Source organism: Leopardus geoffroyi, chromosome E2 (genome assembly GCF_018350155.1).
Source record: "Leopardus geoffroyi isolate Oge1 chromosome E2, O.geoffroyi_Oge1_pat1.0, whole genome shotgun sequence".
NCBI lineage: Eukaryota > Metazoa > Chordata > Mammalia > Carnivora > Felidae > Leopardus > Leopardus geoffroyi.
This window is the reverse complement of record NC_059335.1, coordinates 1694014-1717461: the sequence shown is the minus strand read 5'-3', so window position 1 is coordinate 1717461 and position 23448 is coordinate 1694014. Positions and strand designations below refer to the sequence as shown.

General features: G+C 47.4%; 1 protein-coding gene across 8 annotated transcripts; it reads left to right on the top strand.

The window, feature by feature from the left end:
• Window positions 1-3453: 3453 nt before the first annotated feature.
• Window positions 3454-22605, top strand: LOC123577867 (zinc finger protein 543-like). Of its 8 annotated transcripts, XM_045440197.1 has the most exons (6): window positions 3454-3823; window positions 3972-4063; window positions 5040-5448; window positions 6283-6409; window positions 12706-12801; window positions 18275-22605. In XM_045440197.1, exons 3-6 carry the CDS (start codon window positions 5260-5262, stop codon window positions 20119-20121), a joined length of 2259 nt encoding a protein of 752 aa, XP_045296153.1. In that variant the 5' UTR covers window positions 3454-3823; window positions 3972-4063; window positions 5040-5259; the 3' UTR covers window positions 20122-22605. The 8 variants fall into 8 exon arrangements, with proteins under 8 accessions (XP_045296153.1, XP_045296155.1, XP_045296157.1 ...); XM_045440199.1 differs by lacking the exon at window positions 3972-4063; XM_045440201.1 differs by lacking the exon at window positions 12706-12801.
• Window positions 22606-23448: the final 843 nt, after the last annotated feature.

The following is a 23448-nucleotide window of genomic DNA, read 5'->3' as shown; positions in this document are numbered from 1 at the left end:
CACCTGTTAGAGGACTATTCCCCCTAAAATGACAGGGGGCGAACATGAAGCAGATTACAGAATTCCAGGGTCATGGCACATAACACATTCCTGGCCAGGAAAAATCTGGGAGTTGGTGAGTTTTTTCACCGACAGAGAGCTAGAGAGACCATTCACGGGGTTCAAGGACAGAGTTCCAGAACTGCTTTCAGCAAAGTTCTGGGGGAAATTGCTCTACAGCCTGAACCAAAAGTATTCAAGCTTCTTGGGTTCCTATGTTGTTGGATATTTGTTCTTCCCCAGGCTGGCTACTCCCAAATTTCTCTTCCCAGGTTCTCTGCTTCCCCAGAGCAAAATGACTGAGTCAGCACTCTTGAACTGGGAGTGGGGACAATGTCCCACTTCTGTCTGACATCCCCATTTGAGGTGGGGTGCGTGGGAAGTAGCCTCAAGTCTTTCCAGCTGCCGTCTTGAGTGTGGAAATCCTTCCGTTCAGCTGGCGCAAAAATGAGAGTGGACCAGTGTTCTCAGAAGCATGGTGCCCAAGGCGGAACCTCCAGCCTAGAAGCGGTGACCTGCTAAAAGAGACCTCTGGGGACCATAGTGGCCAGGAACTTCACCTTAACAACAAGTAGCTGGGGGCAGGATGAGAGATGCTGACCTCCTGGCCCTCCTGGCAGATAGCTCTCCGAGTGGGAGTTGGGAGTGAGGGATCCCTGCACTCTCATCTGCACCACTGTCGTGGATTTTCTGTCTCCCTGAACTGGGAAGGTTGAAGGAGATTAAATGTCTCATTTCAAAAACCGCAAACACGGGGCGCCTGGGTGGCGCAGTCGGTTAAGCGTCCGACTTCAGCCAGGTCACGATCTCGCGGTGTCCGTGAGTTCGAGCCCCGCGTCGGGCTCTGGGCTGATGGCTCAGAGCCTGGAGCCTGTTTCCGATTCTGTGTCTCCCTCTCTCTCTGCCCCTCCCCCGTTCATGCTGTCTCTCTCTGTCCCAAAAATAAATAAACGTTGAAAAAAAAAATTAAAAAAAAAAAACAAAAACCGCAAACTCGCACTGTTTTTACAGAATTACAGATCATCTTGAATAAATGTTCTTCATTCATCGTATAACCTTGTTGTTGTACATCCATTTCCAGAGATATTAAATCTTGTATGTTTTGGTTTTTGTTCACTTAAATTTTTTCCACCAGTTTCACTAGGGAATGAGTCCACATAACTACTCCTGTTGTCAAGCTAGAAGTCCCTCCTTGCTCTTTTTTATTTTTAAATTTTTATTTTTAAATAATTTTAGATTTACTGTAAAGTGACAAGTATGTATTTCCCATTATATATAACTTTCACCCCAGCTTCACCTCATGTATTAGGCAGATATATGGTACATTTGTCAAAGCTAAGAAATTGACATTGATATAACATTGTTTACAAATTATTTGGATTTTACCATTTTTTTTCCTCCACTAATGTCCTTGTGTTGCAAGATCCCATTCCAGGACACCAGGTTGCACTTAATCAAGTTACTTTGTTACACTTGTTCTTCATGATCCCAACACTTTTGATGAGTTTTCATTGGATATTTTATACAATGTTCCTCAATTTGCACTTATCTGATTTTTTTATGAGTAAAGTGGTGAGTCTGGGGGAAGGACATCACAGTAGTGAACAGTTTTGTTGCATCATACTATGTAGTACATGGTGTCAGCAGGACATCACTAATGCTGCTAACCTTGCTCACTCGGTAAGGGCGGTGTCTACCCATTTCCTCTGCTGTCAACTTACCCTTTTCTTCTTTTCATCCTTAGTCACTAAGTCCAGCCAATTCAAGGGAATCAAACTCCACCATCTGAAATAAGGCGATCTACATGTTACTCGGAATTCTGTAGGAAGCTTTCTCTTATCTCCCTGTACCCATTTCTGTAAGAGCACTACTGATTCTTGTTTCTTTAAAAAACAAATAAGGGGCGCCTGGGTGGCGCAGTCGGTTAAGCGTCCGACTTCAGCCAGGTCACGATCTCGCGGTCCGTGAGTTCGAGCCCCGCATCAGGCTCTGGGCTGATGGCTCAGAGCCTGGAGCCTGTTTCCGATTCTGTGTCTCCCTCTCTCTCTGCCCCTCCCCCGTTCATGCTCTGTCTCTCTCTGTCCCAAAAATAAATAAACGTTGAAAAAAAAATTAAAACAAACAAACAAACATAAGTACTTACAAGAAATATGTGTGTTGGGGTGCCGGGGTAGCTCAGTCGGTTAAGTCTCTGGCTGGATTTCGGCTCAGGTCACGATCTCTTGGTTCGTGAGATCAAGCCCCGCACCGGGCTAACAGCACAGAGGGTGCTTGGGATTCTCTCTCTCTCTTTCTGCCCCTCCCTTGCTTGCTCTGTCTCTCTCTCTCTCTCTCTCAAAAGTAAACAAGCATTTAAAAAGAAAGAAATCTGTGTGTTGTGATTCCCTTTTTTACACATGGAGGAAAAATAATGTGGAGGTCTACTCCTTGGTGATGTGTTTAGTAATTGTGACAGAACAGCAGGGTCAAATACACACCCTGTTTCCATTTTTATAACTGTGTGTATATTCATTGGAAGCTTCGTTTTATTTTCTCACCTTGTCACGAGAAAACACACACACACACACACACACACACACACACAAATAAGTAACCAACGATGACTTTTAAGTTTTTTGTAATATATCCTCGCAGGATTGTTAGCATTCCTACATGACTGTTGGTTTCTTGTCTGCACCTATTTAATGCCGGGTTGGTTCTGGGTTCGCCCCTGCCCATTCCTTTCTCTATTCTCAGGCTTTTCTTGAGACTGGAGATAACCCTGTTCGCTAACAACTCCCGAATTTGCAGATCCGTGCACGACCCCTGGGCCAGCGATGAGACACAGGTCAAAGTGCCGGTGCTCGACCCCTGCGTCCACCTCCGGCCTCGCTCACCAGCGGGCGTCAGGCCCCACAGCACGTGCAGCTGGTGCTGGACAGAGCCCGCGAGGGGCCAGGCGATGCGCATGCGCCGCGTGGGAGGGAGGGCTTCTGGCGTCCGCGTCCTGGCGCTCGCTACTCTTAAGGCTTGTGTCCCCGGCTCCCTCCAGGAGGATCGCGAGGAGGTGAGGAGCACGGGGAAGTCCAGAGCTGAGCCGAAGACCTCGGTCCCCGACGTGTCACGTGCCCCGACCCCCGGGCGGACGTCCCGGCCCCCGGAGCCTCGATTTCCCCGGGCACGTGAGGGACCGTTTCGCGCCCGTCCCTCGGCCCCACTGTGAAGATGCAGGTCCGAGGCGGTCCTCGGCCTCGCGCACTCTTCCACTGGAGGAGACAGGCTCGGGAAGCTCCCCACCGCCGCTGCTTTCAGGGACAAAACCACAATTCCCAGAAGGCTGTACACCGCGAGTCCGCGCGCGCGCTGGGCCAATGACAGCCCAGGACAGGGGCGTTTCCTGCGGCCCGCCCCGGCGGGGGCGGGACTTCCTGCTCCGTGGAGGCGAACGTCATCCGCCGGTGCCGGGTGGGTCGTACCGGTCTGTGCGGCTTCGAGCAGTGGTGGGCAGGGCGCCTTTATGAGGCGCGAGCGGAGAAGGCGGTGTGGAGCGTGGGTCTTACCTCCGCGTCCTTGTACGAGCCTGATACCCGCCCCTCATTCTCTATAACGGGGTGTCACGTGAGCGCCTGCTGTCCCTGCAGCCCTGGACCTCGAGCGCGCTTCAGAGCGGGGAAACTGAGGCTGGGAGTGAGACCGTCAGCCGAGGTCGCCCCGCTCTGGGGCCCCTCGGCCGCCACCCCCTCCCCGGGCCCCGCTCTGTGCACAGGGTTCCACGATGGCGGCGGCGTGGATGGCCCCTGCGCGGGTGAGTGGGCGACGCTGTGGGTATTGCAGCCTGTCTGCTGCGGAGAGGGCTCCTGGGCAGCCGGAGGCTAGGAAGCCGTTCGCTTGCCTTTTCTCCCTGTCGTTTGTGTACAGCGCGCGTCGCTAGCTTGTCGTTTTATTGTCCGTAGTCCTGCGGCAGTGCCGGAGTTCCGACAAGTGTTTGGTCAGTGCCGGGCGGGCGTCCGTCACTCACAGATCCAGCCCGCCCGGGGACCTGCAGGTGCCCACCCGGCCCTCCCGCCGACCTCCTCGACCTTGCCTTCTTCCCCGGGGGCGCGGTTCTCCGGACACACCAGCCTGACCATGCTGAATTCATCCCCCAGCCCTTGTCCTTGCCCTGCCCTGTGCCCGCGATTCTGCCCCTTTGACTCTGGCGGGAGGGAGGGGGGGTCTTCCTCTCACATCCTTCTGGCCTCTGCTCAGATGTCACGCATTTGGACAGAACTGTCCCAGCAGTTCAGGCCGAAGTGGCCCCTTCCCTGCTTGCCCATCATCTGGCATTTTTGTGTAGGAAACCTGGCAAAATTAAATAAGGGTTCCTGGTTGAATATGTCTGGGATGTTGTGGGAGCAAAGAGAAAACAGTGGCAGAGGAACCATAATCGCTGGCCTTGGTTAATTTTTGCTGTGGGTTGAAGGGCAGACCTAACATTTCACCTCTTTTAATCCTCACCTCCTCTGTGTTAAGTTCTGTTATTATTGCTGTTTTGCATGAAAACAACTTGAGGCTTAGAGAGTTCAGTTATCTGCCCAAATTCACTGCAGCTCTTTTTTCTTTTTAATGTTTTACTTATGTTTGAGAGAGAGAGAGAGAGAGAGAGTGCGAGCCAGGGAGGGGCAGAGAGGGGGACAGAGGATTCGAAGTGGGGTCCGCGCTGACAGCAGCAAGCCAGATGTGGGGCTCAAACTCACAAACATTGAGATCATGACCTGAGTTGAAGTCAGACACTCAACCGGCAGACACCCAGGCGCCCCTCACTGCTGCTCTTAAGTAGCAGAAACAATCAGTGTGTCAGCCACCACAGCCTGTATTTGTGCCCCCTTCTGTACAAAACGCATATAGGGATACCTGGCAGTGACACGGAAACATTGCAAGCCAAGCAGGCTTCCTTGGAGTAGGCAGTTTGGGCAGAAGGTGGGAATATGGCACTTCAGCAGGTGGAAGCGTGTGGACAAAAAAAGGTATATTTGTTTCAGGAGTCCCCAGAAGACCTGTGTGATTTCCATGGCCCCCCGTCCCCATCTGTCGAGACCTACCCTGGGAGGGCCAGCCTCTGTGATCATTTGCTGACTGTTCCATCATACACTCTGCCAGGACAGACAGTAGTATATCGGAGGCTGTTCTCATGGCCGCAGCCTGCTTGCATCGTCCTCAGCAGCTTCCGTTCTCCGGGCCTGAAGTAGTCTTTCCTCAGGGATGGGCGCCGTGAGGACCCAGGCAGGCGGGTTTGAGTTCCGGCAGAGTCGCCAAAGGAAAGGAAAGAAGACTCCAGTAGGAAAAAGAAACAGTGGCTCATTGTGGATTCTCCCTGGCAGTCTGAGGAGCAGAAGGCATTGGCACCTGATCCAGGCCCTGCCACTTCCCAAGCAGGTGCCACCACCTCAGGTGACTGTCCTGTAAGGTGGCTGATGATGAGCTCGCTCCTCTGCCCTTGTCCACAGAAATTATGTTCAATGTTTGCCGAAATGAGTGTGACTGGGTATTTATGTGAAATGCTTCACATCTGCATTAACTCCTTTGCTAATGGAGGAGTGTCAAGATTGTGCAGTTAGACCCTAGACCAGAGGGACCTCAGTTCAAATCCTGCCTCTGCTCATACCACGTGTAAACTTAGGGCCCCGACTGGCATGAGGGTGATAATGATACGACCTCAGGCTGTGGTCAGTCGTCCAGTGCTTCTTTTACGAATATCTTTTTTTCATTAATTTTCAAAACTACTACCACCGAGTGATAATTACTGTATTGACCCAGGAATTGAGGCTCCCAAGTTCACATGCCAGGCAAGTGTTGATTTTAAGAGGATTCACACCTCAGGAGTATGACCTGTCCTTTAAGGAGACAGGCAGAGCGTCTGCACGAGGCAGGCACACTGTGGAGACCAGTGAGTCTCGGGGATTATTCTGTAACTATCATTGCTGCTGTTTTCAGTGCTCTCTCCCATTCGTCTGGCGTCTCGGAGCCCTTGCCATGCTGTGTCTCACAGTCCACACAGGAAGGTCCTGACCTTGCGTCATTCTCCCTGGGCTCCCACGTGGGAGGCTCCTGGCTCCCGCGCTGCTGTAATCAAGGCAAAGCAGCATCTCGGAGTCCTTGAGGCCAGCACAGAGCTCAACCCTCAGCGGCCGTTTGGTCTCTCTGCTCCCTTGCCATCAAGAGATGGGCTCTGGTTCCCGTCAGCAGCCGTAGGACAAACACAGCTGCCTCTATTTGACTTTTCAGATGCTGGTGACCTTCGATGATGTGGCCGTGACTTTTACCCAGGAGGAGTGGGGGCAGCTGGACCCGGCCCAGAGGACCCTGTACCAGGAGGTGATGCTGGAAACCTGCAGGCTCCTGGTCTCTCTGGGTGAGGCCTCCCTCCTCCTGCCGTGTGGGAGACCCATCACCTCCTTCCCTCCACTCTCTGGCTCTAGGCCTGGCTGGTCGAGAAGGCCTCTGTAGCCTGCCTCCCTCCTCCCCACAGCTTCGGTGATTTTCTAGACTCCCCTCTTCCTGCCTGCTCTTCTGTGTGGGAGGGAGGGTGAGGCGAGAACATAGTTGGCTTTTGGTCACAGCCAAAGAATGGTGTGTTGGGAGGAAATGGGGCTGTCTCACGGAACCCACAGGAAGGAATGCCAGCTGGGCCCCTTGAGGGACTGATCCAGCAACCTCAAGAAGCACAATTATGCCCTGGCTTCCGGGGCTTTCGTCCTGACCTCTCCGTGGGTCTGCTTGTGTCTCTGTCTTTTCACGGTGGTTTTTTTCTGCCACAGCTGTTTGGCAGCAGGAAGCGGTCGCCCAGTCCTTGCGGTGTGAGGCCCCATGTTCCGTGTCTCTGCTCTTCTTGTATGCGGATACTGTTCCTCTTCATTCGTTTAATTCTCCCGACATGCCATCTTCGGCAAGTGAGGAAAATAGGGCCACTGCAACGAGTCCCTCTAAAGCTTAATCTGTTCAGTTTAAAAGACCCCTCTTTGTTGCGAAAAGCTCTCCTGCAGTTTTTGGTGGCACAGGTTCTTTCTTTTGTGAAATGTTGAGGAAAATAGATGCCGTTTATGTCTGTGCAAGCGTCCCTATTTGACCACACGACTGAGTGGGAGTCCCAATTTTTTGTTTTTAGTGGTTCCTGAAGCGCTGTCTAGCGTCATCAAGTCTGTCTCTCTCTCTGGCCCGTGTTTCCTGAGGATTGAGGCCTCCTGCTCACATCCCCCTGTCACTGTTTCAGCCTCTTTGGGCTGAGGTTGCTGGCCCCACACGGCTGCTTCCTTCTTCGTATAGTGCTTAGGAGACCAGGGTCTGGTGCCAGACCCTTACTGTTCAGTCCCCGCTCTGTGGCTTATGAGCTCTGTGTTTCTGGACCGGGTACTGAACCGCTCTGTGCCTCGTAATCTCAGCTGAAATGAAGTAATATAGCACCTCTGCTTCACAGGGCTGTCGTGAAGGTCAAATGGCTCAGAACAGTGTCTGGTGGTATCTTGCGATGTGCGGCTTTAGCGATCGTGACCCTCGCTGCCGCCAGTACTGTTCTCGTGTCATCATCGTTCCCCTTGTCTGGTCTTCACCCTCATACTTGGACTCGGCATCTTCTGGAACAGTGTTGTATAGCTTTGTGGTCAAAGAGGCCAGATGCCAGACATGACTACACAGACCCTGATCCATGTTGGCTCAGCCATTTACCAGTTCCACGGTTTCAGCAAATCTGCCTGGGCTCGGTCTCTTCATGTATAAATGGTGCCAGTCGCAGTGTTACTTCCTGTGGAGGCTGTAAGGAAACCCTAAATTAGCGTTTTTTATGTTCGCTGGAAGAACAACAGAATCCTTTGCTTAGGACCTAAAAAAGACTTCGCTCAATGAAGACACTTTTGAGTGAAAAGCCTCAATATTTTGTTCTATCTTTTTGTGAAGTTTATTCATTTATTTTGAGAAAGAGAGAGAGCACAGGAGGGGCAGAGAGAGAGAGGGAGAGAGAGAGAACCCTAAGCAGGTTGGAGCCCGACGTGGAGCTCAAACTCACGACTGGTGAGATCATGACCTGAGCCGAAATCAAGAGTCAGACATCCAACTGACTGAGCCACCCAGGGACCCAAGGCTCAATATTTTAAATATGTCATTTATTTTCTAAGTTAGTACATAAATTTAATTCTCTGTTTTAAGACATACTGCATTTAAATTGCTCGGCACAGTCCCTTGGGATATGGTTACATCCTATAAATATTAGCGTTTTGTTTTAAGTTTATTTTGGAGAGAGTTGGGGAGGGGCAGAGAGAGGGAGAGAGAGAGAATCCCAAGCAGGCTTCACACTGTCAGCATGGAGCATGATTTGGGGCTCAAACTTGAAAACCGTGAGATCATGACCTGAGCCACAATCCAAAGTCAGACACTTAGCTGACTGAGCCACCCAGGTGCCCCTAGTTGGTTTTTTTTTTTTTTTTTAAGACTTTTTAAAGAGCAATTTCAGGTTCATAGCAAAATTGAGAGATTCCCCATAAACCCCCTTCCTCCACACCTGCACAGCCTCCCACATTATCAACATTTCTCCCAGAGTGGTGCTTTTGTTACAGTCAGTGAACCTACACTGACCTCATAGTCCCTGAAAGTCCATAGTTTACATTAGGGGTCACTCCTTGTGTTGTGCATTCTGTGGGTTTGGACAAATGTGAAATGACACGTTTCCATCATTATAGTATCATGCAGAGTATTTTCACTGTGCTAAAAATCCTCTTTGCTCTGCCTATTCGTCCCTTCTCCTGCTCCCCTTCATTAACCCCTGATCTTTTTACTGTCCCCATTTGTGTTTTCCAGAATGTCTTGTAGTTGGAATCATACAGTATGTAGCCTTTTCAGATTGACTTCTTTCATTTAGTAATGTGCATTTAAGGTTTCTCAGTGTCTTTCTATGGCTTGACAGCTCATTTATTTTTAGTGCTGCATACTCCATTTTCTAGATGTACCACAGTGTATCCATTTACCTGCTGGAGAAAGTCTCAGTTGCTTCCAAATTTTGGCAATTAACTATAAAGCTGTTGTAAATATCCATGTGTAAGCTTTTATGTGGACTTTTGGGGAAATACCAAGGAGTGCAATTGCTGGATCTTATGGTAAAGTTATGTGTACCTTTTTTTTTTTGTCTTACTACATTTTCTTGTCACATTACCTAATACTTCCAGTATTTTTGTAGATGTTTATCAAGTTGAGGAAATTTCCCTCCATTCCACTTTTGCTTAGAGTTCTTTTTTTTTCTTACGTATTTTTTAAAATTTATTTATTCATTTCGAGAGAGAGAGAGAGCACGAGTGGGGGAGAGAGACAGAGAATCCCAAGCAGACTCTGTGTTGTCAGCACAGAGCCAGATGCAGGGCTCGATCCCACTAACTGAGATCATGATCTGAGCCAAAGTCAGGAGTCAGACACTTAACCAGCTGAGTCACACAGCCTCCCCAGAGGTGTTTTTTTGTTTTTTTTAACTCTGAAACATGAATGGATGTTGGATTTTATCAAATGCTTTTCTGCATTATCAATATGATTGTGTGATTTTTCTTCTTTAGCCTGTTGCTGTGATGGATCATGTTAATTGACTTTTAAATTTTGAGTCGGGTTTGTATATCTGGGATAAATCCCACTTGGTTGTGATATATCATCTCTTTATACACTGTTGGGTTTGCTTTGTTAATATTTTGTGGAGGATTTTTTTTTTTCATCTATGTTCATGAGACATATTGTGTATACTTTTCTGTGATGTCTTTATTTGATATTAGGTAATGCTGGCCTTACCTATTGAATTAGGAAATATTCCCTCTGCTTCTGTCTCTGGGAGAGATTGTAGGGAATTGGTATAATTTCTTCTTTCAGGTTTTGGTAGAAGTCACCAGTGAACCCAACTGGGCCTCGTGCTTTGTTTTTTGGAAGGTTATTAACTTTTGATTCAATTTCCTTAATATATTATACACCTACTCGGATTGTCTGTTTCTTCTTGTGTGAGTTTTAGCAGATTGTGTCTTTCAAGTGATTGGTGCATTCATCTCAGTTATTGAATTTGTGAGCATAGAGTGGTTGATGGTATTCTTTTAAAGTCCTTTAAAAAAATTTTTTTTCATGTTTGTTTATTTTTGAGAGACAGAGACAGAGCATAAGCAGGGGAGGGACAGAGAGAGAGGGAGACACAGAATCTGAAGCAGGCTCCAGGCTCCAAGCTGTTAGCAGAGCCCAATGTGGGGCTCGAACTCACAAAGCACAAGATCATGACCTGAACTGAAGTCAGACGCTTAACTAACTGAGCCACCCAGGCACCCCTTTTAATATCCTATTAATGTCCATAGGATCTGTAATTTGTGTTCTGTCTCATTTTTTTTTTTTTTTTTTCAGTTAGCCTGGCTAGAGGCTTATCCATTTTAATGATCTTTTTAGAGAGCCAGATTTTTGTTTTGTTGATTTTCTCTATTTTCTGTTTCATTAATTTCCGCTCTAATTCTTATTTCTTTTGTAGTGTTTACTTAGCACTTAATTTGTTCTTCTAGTTTCCTAAGGTGGAAATTTATATAATTAACTTTAGATCTTTCTTTCTTTCTTTTTTTTTTTTTTCAACGTTTTATTTATATTTGGGACAGAGAGAGACAGAGCATGAACGGGGGAGGGGCAGAGAGAGAGGGAGACACAGAATCGGAAACAGGCTCCAGGCTCTGAGCCATCAGCCCAGAGCCTGAGACGGGGCTCGAACTCCCGGACCGCGAGATCGTGACCTGGCTGAAGTCGGACGCTTAACCGACTGCGCCACCCAGGCGCCCCTAGATCTTTCTTTAAAAAAGATATTTCTATGTTATAAATTTACTGCTAAGCACTGCATTGCTACGTTCCACAATTTTGCTAAGTTGTATTTTTTATTTTTTTATGTTTATTTGGTTTGAAGTTTTTTGTTGTTTTTTTTTTTCTTCAGTAATCTCTACACTCAACATGGGGCTCAAATTCATGACCCCAAGATCAAGAGTCACATGCCCTTCCAACTGAGCCACAGAGGCATCCTCTATTTTGGTTTTCATTTAGTTCAAAATATTTTTTACTTTCTTGAGATTGCTTCTTAGACCCACATGTTATTTGAAAATGTGCTGTTTAATCTTTACCTATTTGGGGGTTTTCCAGTTATCTTTCTGTTATTAATTTCTAGTTAATTACTTTGTGGTCTGAGAGCAGACATTATATGATTTCTGTTCTTTTTAAATTTTGGTTAAGGTGTGTTTTATGGCCCACAATATGATCTGTTATGGTGAATGTCCCATGTGAGAGAAGAATGTGTATTCTGTTTTGGGATGCAGTAGTCTACCGATGTCGTTATATCCAGGTAATTGATGGGATTGTTCAGTTCAACTATGGCATTATTAATTGTCTGCCTGCTGGATCTGTCCATTACTTTTTTTTTTTTTTAAGTTTATGTATTATTTACTTTGGGAGAGAGACAGCGGGGCAGAGAGAGAGGGAGAGAGAGAGAATCTGAAGCAGGCTTCACACTGGCAACGCAGAGCCTGACACGGGGCTCAAAATCATGAAACTGCGAGATCATGACCTGAGCAGAAACCAAGAGTCGGACACTCAACCAACTAAGTCACCCAGGCGCCCTGGATCTGTCCATTTCTGGTAGAGGAGTAGTGTAGTCTCCAGCTTTGATAGGGGATTCATCTATTTCTCCTTGTCATTCTATCAGTTTTTGCCTCATATAGTTTGATGGCAGACACATACAGATTAAGGAATTTTATGTCTTCTTAGCAAACTAACCTGTTTATCATTACATAATGCTTTCTTCATCCCTGGTAATTTTCCTTGCTTTGAGGTCTGCCCTGTCTGAAATTAATACAGGTCTGCCTGCTTTCTTTTGACTAGTGTTAGTGTATTCTGATAACGTATTAGTATATTTTCCTCCATCCATTTACTTTCAACATGTATCTTTTTATTTACAGTGGGTTTTTTATAGACGATCTATAGTTGGGTCTTATTTTTTTATCCATTCTGACCATCTCTGTCTTATAATTGGAGCATTTAGAAAAAAAACAGACGTTCCAAGTGATATTGATACAGAGGGGTTGATATTTACCATATTTGTCACTGTATTCTATTTGTTATCCTTGTTCCTGTATTTGCATTCTAGTCTTTCTGCCTGGAATAACCTATCTCTCTGCTCAGAGTACCCAGCCACTCTGCCTACCTGACTGTCTATGATCAGAGATGCCACTGGTGAAATGAACCTACTAGGTGGGGTGCCATCATCCTGGGAAGTGTTTAAAATCTCCTGATGCCCAGGCCTCACCCCAGATATTTTGTGTAAATTAGGTAGTAGTAGCAGCGAAGCTCACCAGGTATTGGCTGACGCACAGGGAGGTCGAGGCCCCTGACTGGATTAATTAGAAAGCACCTTCAGGAGATAGGTCTAAACAGCGTTGCGATTCTACAGGATGGGGATCAAAGGGAATCGGTGCATTCTGTGGAGCCGATGCTAATGTCTCCAGTCTTTGGGGCCCAATGACAGTGTTTTATGCAGCTGGTTTCCAGGTCACATCGTTTTATTTGCATGGATGGGAGCAGCTTCATTCTGAGGCCTTCTCCAAATTCTGATGTCCCAGTCTAGATTTATTTCTTCTCACCAGAATCTCCACGTCCTCTTTCTTTCTCCGTAAACAGGCTGTCCTCTACCCAAACCAGAGCAGATCTACCCACTGGAGCGGAGCCCAGAGTTATGGACACTGCAGAGAGGCCTCTCCTCTAGCAACTGCCCAGGTGGGTGCCAACAGCTGGCCAAGTGGGGGTCCTGGCAGCTTGTAGACGGCAGAGTAGACTCCCTGGAGTTTGTGGAAGTTTTACTGTTGTGGCCTCTCTCAAGGCTTAGGATGCACGGAGCCTTGTAACCTGAGGTCTTTCCACCCGTTCCCGGCACCCCATCACAATGTCCAGCACTCCTGGGGAGGTGTGGGGCCTATTAAGTCAGAAGTTCGGGCTCTTGGCTCTGGTTGCTTGGGCTTAAAAACTAGCTGTGACACGCCACGACCCTGTGGCCGCAAGAAAGGTGCGTCATCTCACAGTGCCTTCGTGTAAGTTCAGCCACTGTAACCCAGCTGCTCTAACAGGTGTATTCCAGAATCTTGGGGGCTCGGCATATGAAAAGTACTTTTCTCACTGAAGGACTGTGTGGGTCCACCTGTAGCTGTGTGCCGCACGGATACTCAGGGACCCAGCTACCTCCTGTCGTCAACATGAGACTTGCGGGTTGTCCTGCCTCCTTCCAGCTAGCAGAGGGGAAATCAGAGAAGAAAGGGAGGTGTCATACCCACTATTTCTCCTCACATTCGGTCTGGCTGCACTTCGGTGCCTGGCTCTGGGAAATGAGGCTGAGCTGTGTGTCCGTGGAGAGGAGCCAATGGTTTGGTGAGTGTAGTCTGCTCCTGAAAACTGCTAGCAATAATAGTTTCTATATCACTGGATTGTTTGAGGACGTACCAGATTGCATGTGACGCTGGTTCACACTGGCCCTGACCTACAGGGCACGAATGGCTCAGCAAAGGTAAGCTGTTAGTGCTACTTATGTCACAGTATGAGTCCTCGTGAATAATGATAGTAGTTCAAGTTGCCTTCTGAAGTGCAAGGAGACGAGCTGTCCTCTGCGTCTCACCCTTTCCCACCTTCTCCACCATTCTCCAAGGGTCCGTTAGACACTCAGAAGCACTCCTGGGCTCCATATCTTAGCACCCCTCCTGTTCGCTTAAGCTTCAAGGTAACACTTCACCAACACTTCACCTTCTCTTCCCCAAATGTGGGCCGCCGAGGCCCTCGGGACATCAGGTGTGCTGACTGGTGCCACCGCAGAGCCAGGCTCTCCCCTCTCGTGGTCCCTCGGTCTATTCAGCCCTTCAGAGTCTGTTCCACACCTTCGCCCTTGTCCCCGGTCTCACGTCTGCGAATGTGCAAAAGACACTTCAGCTCACCATGCCTGAGAGGGAGCTCGTGATTTTTCCCTCTCCTCCCACCTCCCGTGCAGGTCAGAAGGCTGGGTGCCACTTTAAGTCACTCCTCAACCCTTCCGTCTCCACCAGCCCCCACATCCAGACATCCTGTCCATTTCACGCACGCGTCTCCACTGCCTCCCCTGCTACCCCTGACCTGTCCCCACACACCTAAGTCCAGCCGGTCTCCCTGCGTCTGCTGCATGCCTCTGATCTGTGCTGCCTCCCACACTGGCTCCCCCAGCCGCTTGGACCTTGTTCTAGACCTTCGCCGGCCCCCCCACCCACCAGTGATGTCTCAGCACATTTTCATGGTGAAAGTCGTCTGTGTTCTTCTGTTGCTTGATCTCCAACCCTTATACGTGGATAGAAATCTCTGTGTGAACCTCCCCATCCAGCCCCCTCGTGGAGCTCGACCTTAGTTCCTGCACTAAGTCCAGATCACACCTTTTTAGGGCACTTGCTTCTTCACATATTTTCTGCCTCTTCAACTTTATCTAATCTCTGCTCAACATAAAAATATGCTCGGTTGCCTCACACTTAGGGAAAGTAAATTACAAAGGCTTATGCCTCTCCCGTGTCTGCACACTGGCATCAACTTCACTTTCCCTGTATAACCAATCTTGGAAAAGTTGTCTCATTCTTTTTTTTTTTTTTTTAATGTTTATTCATTTTTTGAGAGAGAGAGAGACAGAGCACGAGCGGGGGAAGGGGCAGAGAGAGAGGGAGACACAGAGTCTGAAGCAGACTCCAGGCTCTGAGCTGTCAGCACAGAGCCTGACATGGGGCTCGAACCCATGAACAGTGAGATCGTGACCTGAGCCAAAGTCGGATGCTTAACCAACTGAGCCACCCAGGTGCCCCAAAGTTGTCTCATTCTTGCGAGAGATGTCTACATTTTTGTTCCGTACCTCCCATTAATGATTATTTTCTTGAACTTTTTGAATGAGATATAACTCATATGCTGTGTTGCTTAAAAGCCTTAAGAGGTCAGCTTGACGAATCTTTGTATATGTATAAACCCACATCACCACTGTTACGTTAATATATACCACAGTGCCCCTGATCTGTGGTTTTGCTTTCTGCGGTTTCAGTTACCCGTGGGCAGCCACGGTCCAAAAGCAGGTGATGGTCCTTCTGATATATCAGCAGAAGGTCAATAGTAGCCTAATGCTGTGTCACACACCTGCGTCATTCACCTCCCTTCGTCTCCTCATGTGGGCGTTTTATCATCTCACAGCACCACAAGAAGGGTGAGTGGCATACAATAAGATATTTTCGGATAGAGACCACATTCGTGTAACTTTTATTCCAGCGTTTGTTAAAATTGTTCTATTTTATTATTAGTTTTTTTGTTAATCTCTTATGTGCCAAATGTATAAATTAAACTTTAGGTATGTATGCACAGGGACAAAACATAGTATATACAGGATTGATACTACCCGTCATTTCAGGGACCCACGGGGGGTCTTGGTACAAATCCCCCGCAGATAAGGGGGGCCACTGTAGAATATCTCCAGCACCTTGTCAGGGTCTCATGCCCTCGACAGCCCCTTCCGTGAGGTAGCCCCTGTTAGACCATCAGCATAGATTTATTTTGAGTGTTGAACCCACTCTGTGCTGTCGGTATATCTGTCTCTTGATCATCATTATGTCTGTGAGATTCTTTTCATGTGGTTGCATATAGTTGGAGTTTTTCACAGTCGATACAGTGTGATGTCTCACTGTGTGAAAAACTGCCGTTGATTTATCCCTTCCCCTCTTGACAGGCATTGCTGTTGTTTTCAACTTCCTGCTGCCGAGGATATTCTTGTCATGTGTTTCGGTGCCGAGAGGCACTGATTTCTGTGAGGAACGGACTCTGGTATGTTTCTGGGTCAGGTTGGCTCAATTGGAAACTGCCAGGCAGTTCTGCAGAATGGTGCCCCCTTTCATGTTCCCGCCATTCGCGTATGAAAGTGCCGACATTGTCCTCTTCGCTCTTTGAGGCCCCGTGGGGGGTTCCTCTGAACCACAGCACAGGAAAATGTTCCTTAGGAAAATATTCCTTACACGGTCACTGCTTTGCTCCCAGTTTCCAAATACGGCAGCGACCATCAGGATAATGGGTAACGGCCCGCAGTTTACTGAACGCCCCGCAGGGGCCGGCATTTTGCCCAGCGTTTTACAGGTCTTGTCTCAATTCAGCCTTCAGGGCGGACTTTGAGGCAGAAGCTGAGCCTGTCAGTGCTTTAGACGAGATTGAGATGGGAGCAGCTAAGTAACTTGTGCCGTATCTGCTCACTTGGTGCAGGCAGGACGTGAGCCAGGATGTGAGCCAGGCGTTCCGGCTCCAGAGCAGACACTTAAACTCCATACCGTGTGAGCTCGTCGTGTGGCACAGTTTTGTGATTGTGTCGTGGGCATCCGGCCTTCTTGGGGTCTCTGCCCCTGATCTCCCGGGACCTCTCTTGTCTCCTTACTCTGGTGGCCTCTTTAACGTTGGCTCATTACGCCTCTCATGGACCGTGCTCCCCGCACCCCCAAGTGGGGAAGGGACAGAGAGAGGGGGGGACAGAGAGCTAAAGCAGGCTCTGTGCTGATAGCAGAGGGCCCAGTGCAGGGCTCGAACTCACAAACAAGATCATGACCTGGGCCCAAGTCAGACACTTAACTGACTGAGCCACCCGGGTGACCCATGGACCGTTCTTTTTATTCTTCAATATCCTCCAGGGTTAACATGTACATTCTTACACTGTCAGTTTACATACTTCCTAGTTAGGTCCCAGATGAATGTTATGGGACTAACCCATGATAAACAATTAGAGCTAACGGGGGTTACGTTTTGCTCAGTGTCTGGCACCAGACTGAACACGGTCCACATAGCAAACATGGCAAATGCAGGATTTCACTCCATCCTCATGGAGTCCTACAGTCCAGGCTCTTTTTTTAGCTTTATTCTTGAGAAGACAAAATGAGGGCTGAAGGAATTTGAGTGCCGTGGGAGGTACCACGGAGCTAATACTGAGTTCCTGTGGGGCTTGGGCCTAGGGTTTCTGTGGTCCAAGACCATGATCTTTTTTTTTTTTTTTTTTTAATGTTTATTTATTTTTGAGAGAGAGAGCATGAGTGGGGGGAGGGCGGGCAGAGAGAGAGAGAGGGAGACACAGAATCCGAAGTAGGCTCCAGGCTCTGAGCTGTCAGCACACAGCCCAGTGCGGGGCTGGAACCCACGAACTGAGATCATGACCTGAGCCAAACAAAGTCAGATGCCCAACCGACTGAGCCACCCAGGCGCCCCCCCAAGACCATGATCTTAACCGTAATATTGCTGTGATCTCTAACTTTTGTTAAAGTGGACCTCAGGTACAAATTGCAATTAATCCTAAACCTTGGCTTATGACACACTGTCCTCACTGATTCATGAATGACCTTGATTAATTGATGTATTACCCAAGGTATTTGCTCATTCATTTCTTTTTGAAAATAACGTACTTAACATCACTGAACTGAAGAACGAGAACATTGCTCACACCTGCTGTCTAGGCGGTCTGCACTGCTGTAACGAGAATGCCACAGACTGGCAGCTTTAACAACAAACGTTTGTTATCCACGGTTCTGGAGGCCGGAAGTTTAAGATCCCGGTGCTGGCAGGTCTGATGTGTGGTGAGGGCCCTCTTCCTGGTTTGCAGATGGCGGTCTCTCTGTCCTCACACGGTAGACGCTCTTGTGTCTCCCCTTGAGAGGACACCAATCCCGTGTCGGGGGCTGTACTCTCACAGGCCCCTCTCTGGGCCTGCTGCACTCCCTGAGTCTCGGAACACTCTGCCTTTGTTCATTCTGTTAACCGAGGCCGAAATGGTGTTCCCACTCGCTCTGTCCAGCAGCTTCTAGCTCTCCCTGTGCAGGAAGCTTCCCTGACCTCTTCCTGGCTGCTGCATGGGCTGCCTCAGGTGCTCCTATCCTGGCCCCTTATAGCACCTGCAGACGTTCTTGCTTGGAGCAAACCCAGCACACACGCGACATTCCTCTGTCTGCCCGTCCCTAGTCTCCAGACACTCTGTCCCCCATCGGTTCTCTCCCTCTGGATTTCCTCTCAAAGGTTTCAAGAGTTCAGGATCCAAAAAGAAAAATTGTAAACGGGGTTTCCAAGATTGGAAAACATGGGAGGTGCTGAGCCACTGTTTCCATTTTCTTATTCCCACTGAAATGGCAATTTTGCTTTTCTGTGTTGCCATCTCTAATAGGCCCTTCTGTGTATTGTATTCCCTTAGGTGACAATAGAAAACCTGAGACCACCGAGCCTTCCCCTTCTCACCTTGCCTTGTCTGAGGAAACCTCACCACGGGAGCAAATGACTTCACGAGCCCCAGGGTACTCCCAGCTTGGGCAAGGCAAGAGTCAGGATAGGCCATCAGAAATGCTGGAAGGCCAGTTGGAACCAGGATCAGACCCCCTGATGGAAAAGCTCCCTGGAAACATGAAGCCCGAACATGATGGTTTAGGGACAGATGATAGTCTACACTCAAGGATTGTACAGGAGCTGATCCCTGTGGGACATGTCCTCCATGAACGTGACTCACGGGGACCACTGAAAGATCCCTTGATTCGTGAAGGGAGACGTCCCTACAAGTGTGCGGAATGCGGGAAAGTGTTTACCAAGAACTGCTTTCTTGTTCGACATGAGCAGGTTCACACTGGAGTGAAGCCCTATGAATGCACCGAGTGCGGGAAAACTTTTAGCAAGAGCACACACCTCCTCCAGCACCACATGATCCACACGGGGGAGAGGCCCTACGAGTGCATGGAGTGCGGGAAGGCCTTCAACCGCAGGTCGCACCTCACGAGGCACCAGCGGATTCACACTGGGGAGAAGCCTTATAAGTGCAGTGAGTGTGGAAAGGCCTTCACCCACCGCTCCAATTTAGTCTTGCATAACAGGAGCCACACTGGAGAGAAACCCTTTGTGTGCAAAGAATGTGGAAAAGCCTTCCGAGATAAGACAGGTTTCCTTCGACACTACATCATCCACACAGGAGAGAAGCCCTTCGAGTGCCTGGAGTGCGGGAGGGCCTTCAACCGCCGCTCACACCTCACGTGGCACCAGCAGATTCACAGTGGAGTGAGGCCCTTTGAATGCAACGAATGTGGGAAAGCCTTTTGCGACAGCACAGACCTCATTCAGCACTATGTCATCCACACGGGGGAGAAGCCCTACAAGTGCCTGGAGTGTGGGAAGGCCTTCTACCGCAGGTCACACCTCAAGCAGCACCAGCGGAGTCACACCGGCGAGAAGCCCTATGTGTGCACGGAGTGTGGAAAGGCCTTCACCCACTGCTCCACTTTCATCTTGCACAAAAGGGCCCACACCGGAGAAAAACCCTACGAGTGCAAAGAATGTGGGAAAGCCTTTAGCAATCGGTCAGACCTCATCCGACACTTCAGCATCCACACTGAGGAGAAGCCCTACGAGTGCATGGAGTGCGGGAAGGCCTTCAACCGCCGCTCATACCTCACGAGGCACCAGCGGATTCACAGTGGAGAGAAGCCCTATGAGTGCGTGCAGTGTGGCAAAGCCTTTTGCCAGAGGGCAAACCTCATTCGACACGCCATCATCCACACCGGGGAGAAGCCCTATGAGTGCAGTGAGTGTGGAAAGGCCTTCACCTACTGCTACACTTTCATCTTGCACAAAAGGGCCCACATTGGAGAAAAACCTTTTGAGTGCAAACAATGTGGGAAAGCCTTTAGCACTAGGAAGGACCTCATCCGACATGTCAGCATTCACGCCGGGGAGAAGCCCTTCGCGTGCTCTGAGTGCGGGAAGGCCTTCAACCGCCGCTCGGGGCTCACGAGGCACCAGCGGATTCACAGTGGAGAGAAACCCTATGAATGTGTCGAGTGTGGGAAATCCTTCTGCTGGAGCACAAGCCTCATCCGACACTCCGTCATCCACACCGGGGAGAAGCCCTATGAATGCAGCGAGTGTGGAAAGGCCTTCAGTCGTAGCTCCTCCCTCACTCAGCATCAGAGGATTCATACTGGGAGACACCCCGTCAGGGGCAGCGCAGCAGAAGTGGGGAGACCCTTCACGAGCGGGCAGTCCTCGGTCACCCTCTAAGCGCTCCACAGGGGAAAGACTTTTGAATGTAGCCACTGAGGAAACCTCTCATTCAGAATCCGATCGTTCATACCAAAGAGAAACCCTTCTGTTGGAGGATATCGGTTGTCATCTGAGGAGTCATACTGGAAAGCCACCCAGCCTAGAGCCTTATTCTACATCTGAGAACTCCTCCAAGAGCATGATCCAGTCATTCTCGTGCACTTAGCATAACCATTGGCCCCATCGTCTCAGTTTACACTGCAAAATTATCTCAGGGATATTTAAACAAAGGAGGAGGAGATACAAGAGAAACACAAGCACACTTTCTTTCATATTTCTGTGACAAGCCTATGGCAGCTTCTTGTTCCTTATCTTATGGGGGGGGGGGGTTTCAGAGATCAGAGAGCCTTGTCCCCTTGCCTTGTATGTACCTTCACTGCTGCCCATTGTCAGGACAGTTGGGACGGTTGAGGGTGTATTGAAAACCTTTATTTTTTTTATTTTTATGTGTATGTTTTTTCACACTCACAGATGGCTTTATTCAGCCGTCGCCCATAGGACAGAGTGCCTCCCAGACCCCACAGTCCCTTGAAAACCCTTATTGAAGGCCTTTGTTCTACAGCATCATCCCTACCTTTGAGTAGCATAAGTCTTAACAAGAAATATGAAAACTTGAGTTATGAAAGACTCATATTTCAGGAGATAAAAATGTACATATGAATGGGCCCACTGTAGCACATTCTTAAGACTTTGATTTTTTAAAAAGCAAAAAATTTTTTTCAGGTGTACTTAACCATCCGTTTATACGTGCTCTTGATCTACTTGTCTGTTGTTTTTTTTTTTGTATTTTTCTGTACGACGAGGATGGCAGTGTAGCTGCGTTACCTTCTCAGATGAATCCTCTGATTGTGGTTCCTGAGCTTCTCCAATCCTATTTAGAGAGGCTTCTCCCCAGTCCACCTCACTTGTTTTCTATGGGTCAAATTAGAGCCAAAACAAAAGAAAACACATAGCTAAATTAAGCTAAAAAAATAAAGAGAAACTCCAAAAAGCAGAGAGAAAGAATCCCATTTTTAATCCTAGGAAAGGTGGTGTGAGGGTTCACTGTTGAGGAAATTGACTAGAATATTAACAGATGAAATGGGCATGTGCACATGCAGGGGTGTGTGAGTTTCACTGTGGTTTCCATGGCCTTGGTTTCCATTGTAGTAACAGTACCTTTATCAGCGTCTTTTGGAATTCCTTCTTTGTTTTTTTGTGGGTTTTTTTTTTTTTTATTTGCTTTGCTTTGCTTTGACCTACCTGTGATAGTATTACCTCACATTAAGAAATATGCTGTACAGAAAGATGTAAAAATAATCACGCATTCACTTTGAACCCTCCTCAGGGCCTCCTAAATCACCGCAGGTGTACTTTTGTATTGCCATTATAGACCAAGCCATTTTTGTTACATTGATTCATGGCATTATTGTGAAGGCACCTCTTAATCCTTTTCGGGTCATGTCTAAGAAGTCTTAAGGAAGCTCTCTGTCCTGAATACTTTCTCCTGTGTTTTCTCCTAAAAGTGTTATCGTTTTTGCATATAAATCTCTGATCCATGTCAAGTTAATTTTTGTATTACCACGTGAGGTTTAGGTTGAGTTTCTTTCTTGTATTTTTGCTTAAGGATGTTCAGTTGACTGGCACCATTGGTTGAAAACTAGACTACAGTACTATGCCTCCACTGAATCATGTTTATTCCTTAATCAAAAACCTGCTGGGCATATTTATGTTGGTCTATTTCTGAGTCTCTGTGTTATCCCACTGATTTGTACATCTAAACTTCTGCCAGTACCAAACTATCTTGATTACTGCAGCTTTTAGTAAATCTTAAAATTGGGTGAAGTGATTTCTCCTTTATTCTTTTTTAAAATTGATTTAGCTTTCCATATCAAATTTTTTCCCTTGGCTTTCTGTAAACACTTTATCATGTGCTTGTCTGTATGTAGGAAACATCTTGCTGGGAATTTGATAGACACTACATTAGTCTATGGATCATTTCTGTGAGATTTGGCATCTTTATTATTTTGGCTCTCACACCACGAACATGGTATGTCTCTTCATTTATTTAGATCTTTTTTGGTTTATTTCACTAGCGTTTTGTAATTTTCCACTTGTAAATCCTGAACATATTTTGTTAGATTTTTACTTTGGCACTTTTTTTGGAGTCACTGTATGTTATTTGGAGGTTTTAATTCCAGTTTGTACATGATCATTACTGTTACAGAGAAATATGACTAATTTTGATACGTTGACCTTGTCTCCTGCGACCTTGCTGAATACTTTTTCTAGCAGAATTTTGTGTAGATTCCTCAGGATTTTCTTCATAAACAATAATGTTATCAGCAAATTGCAAATATCTTTTGTCTTCTTCGCAATCTGTATCCCTTTCATTTCCTTTTCTGTCTTTATTGTACTAGCTAGAACTTGCAGTACAATGTCAAATAAAAGGGTGAAAGAGGACATACTTGCCTAGTTTGTAATGTTAAGAAGAAAGCATTCAGTGTTGATTATTAAATATGATGGCTGTGGGTTTTTTGTTGTTTTACTTTTTAAAAAATTTTTATTCCAGTGCAGTTAACAAACAGCAGTATATTGGGGCGCCAGGGTGGCTCAGTCAGTTGAGCGTCCAACTTCGCCTCAGGTCATGATCTCACGGCTTGTAAGTTCAAGCCCCACGTTGGGCTCTGTGTTGACAGCTCAGAGCCTGGAGCCTGCTTCGGATTCTGCTTCAGATCCCACTCTCTGCTCCTAACCCACTCACATTCTGTCTCTGTCTCTCTCGAAAATAAATAAACATTAAAAAAAACCCAAAAACAAACAGCATTATATTAGTTTCAGGCGTACAGTATAGTGACTCAGCAGTTCCGTATATTACCCATTCCTGGAGATAAGTGTACTCTTAATCCCCTTCACCTAATACATCCTTCCCAACCACCTTCCCTCTGTTAACTATCTGTTTGTTGTCTATAATTAAGAGTCTATTTTTCGGTTTGTCTCATATATATATATATATATATATATATATATATAGGTGTTCTCTGTCTAGTTTGGAAAGACATCCTCTTAATTTACTAAGAGCTTTCATTGAAAGGGTATTGAATTTTGCCAAATGTTTTTTCTCCTTTGGCTGATGTGACCATGTGATTTTTCTTCTGTAGCCTGTTGATATGACAGATTGCTTTGACTGGTTTTGAATGTTGAACTGGCCTTGCCTCCTTGCTTCCTTGCAGTAAACTGCACCAGGTCATGGAATATAAATATAGTGTAGCAGCATTCTGTTTGCTAATCTTTTATTGGGGAATT

Coding starts and splice junctions, on each gene's coding strand:
- LOC123577867 (XM_045440199.1), top strand. CDS start 5,260: ATGGGCGCCGTGAGGACCCAGGCAGGCGGGTTTGAGTTCCGGCAGAGT. Junction 6,410..12,705: donor CAGGCTCCTGGTCTCTCTGG/GTGAGGCCTCCC, acceptor CTCCGTAAACAG/GCTGTCCTCTACCCAAACCA. Junction 12,802..18,274: donor CTCCTCTAGCAACTGCCCAG/GTGGGTGCCAAC, acceptor GTATTCCCTTAG/GTGACAATAGAAAACCTGAG.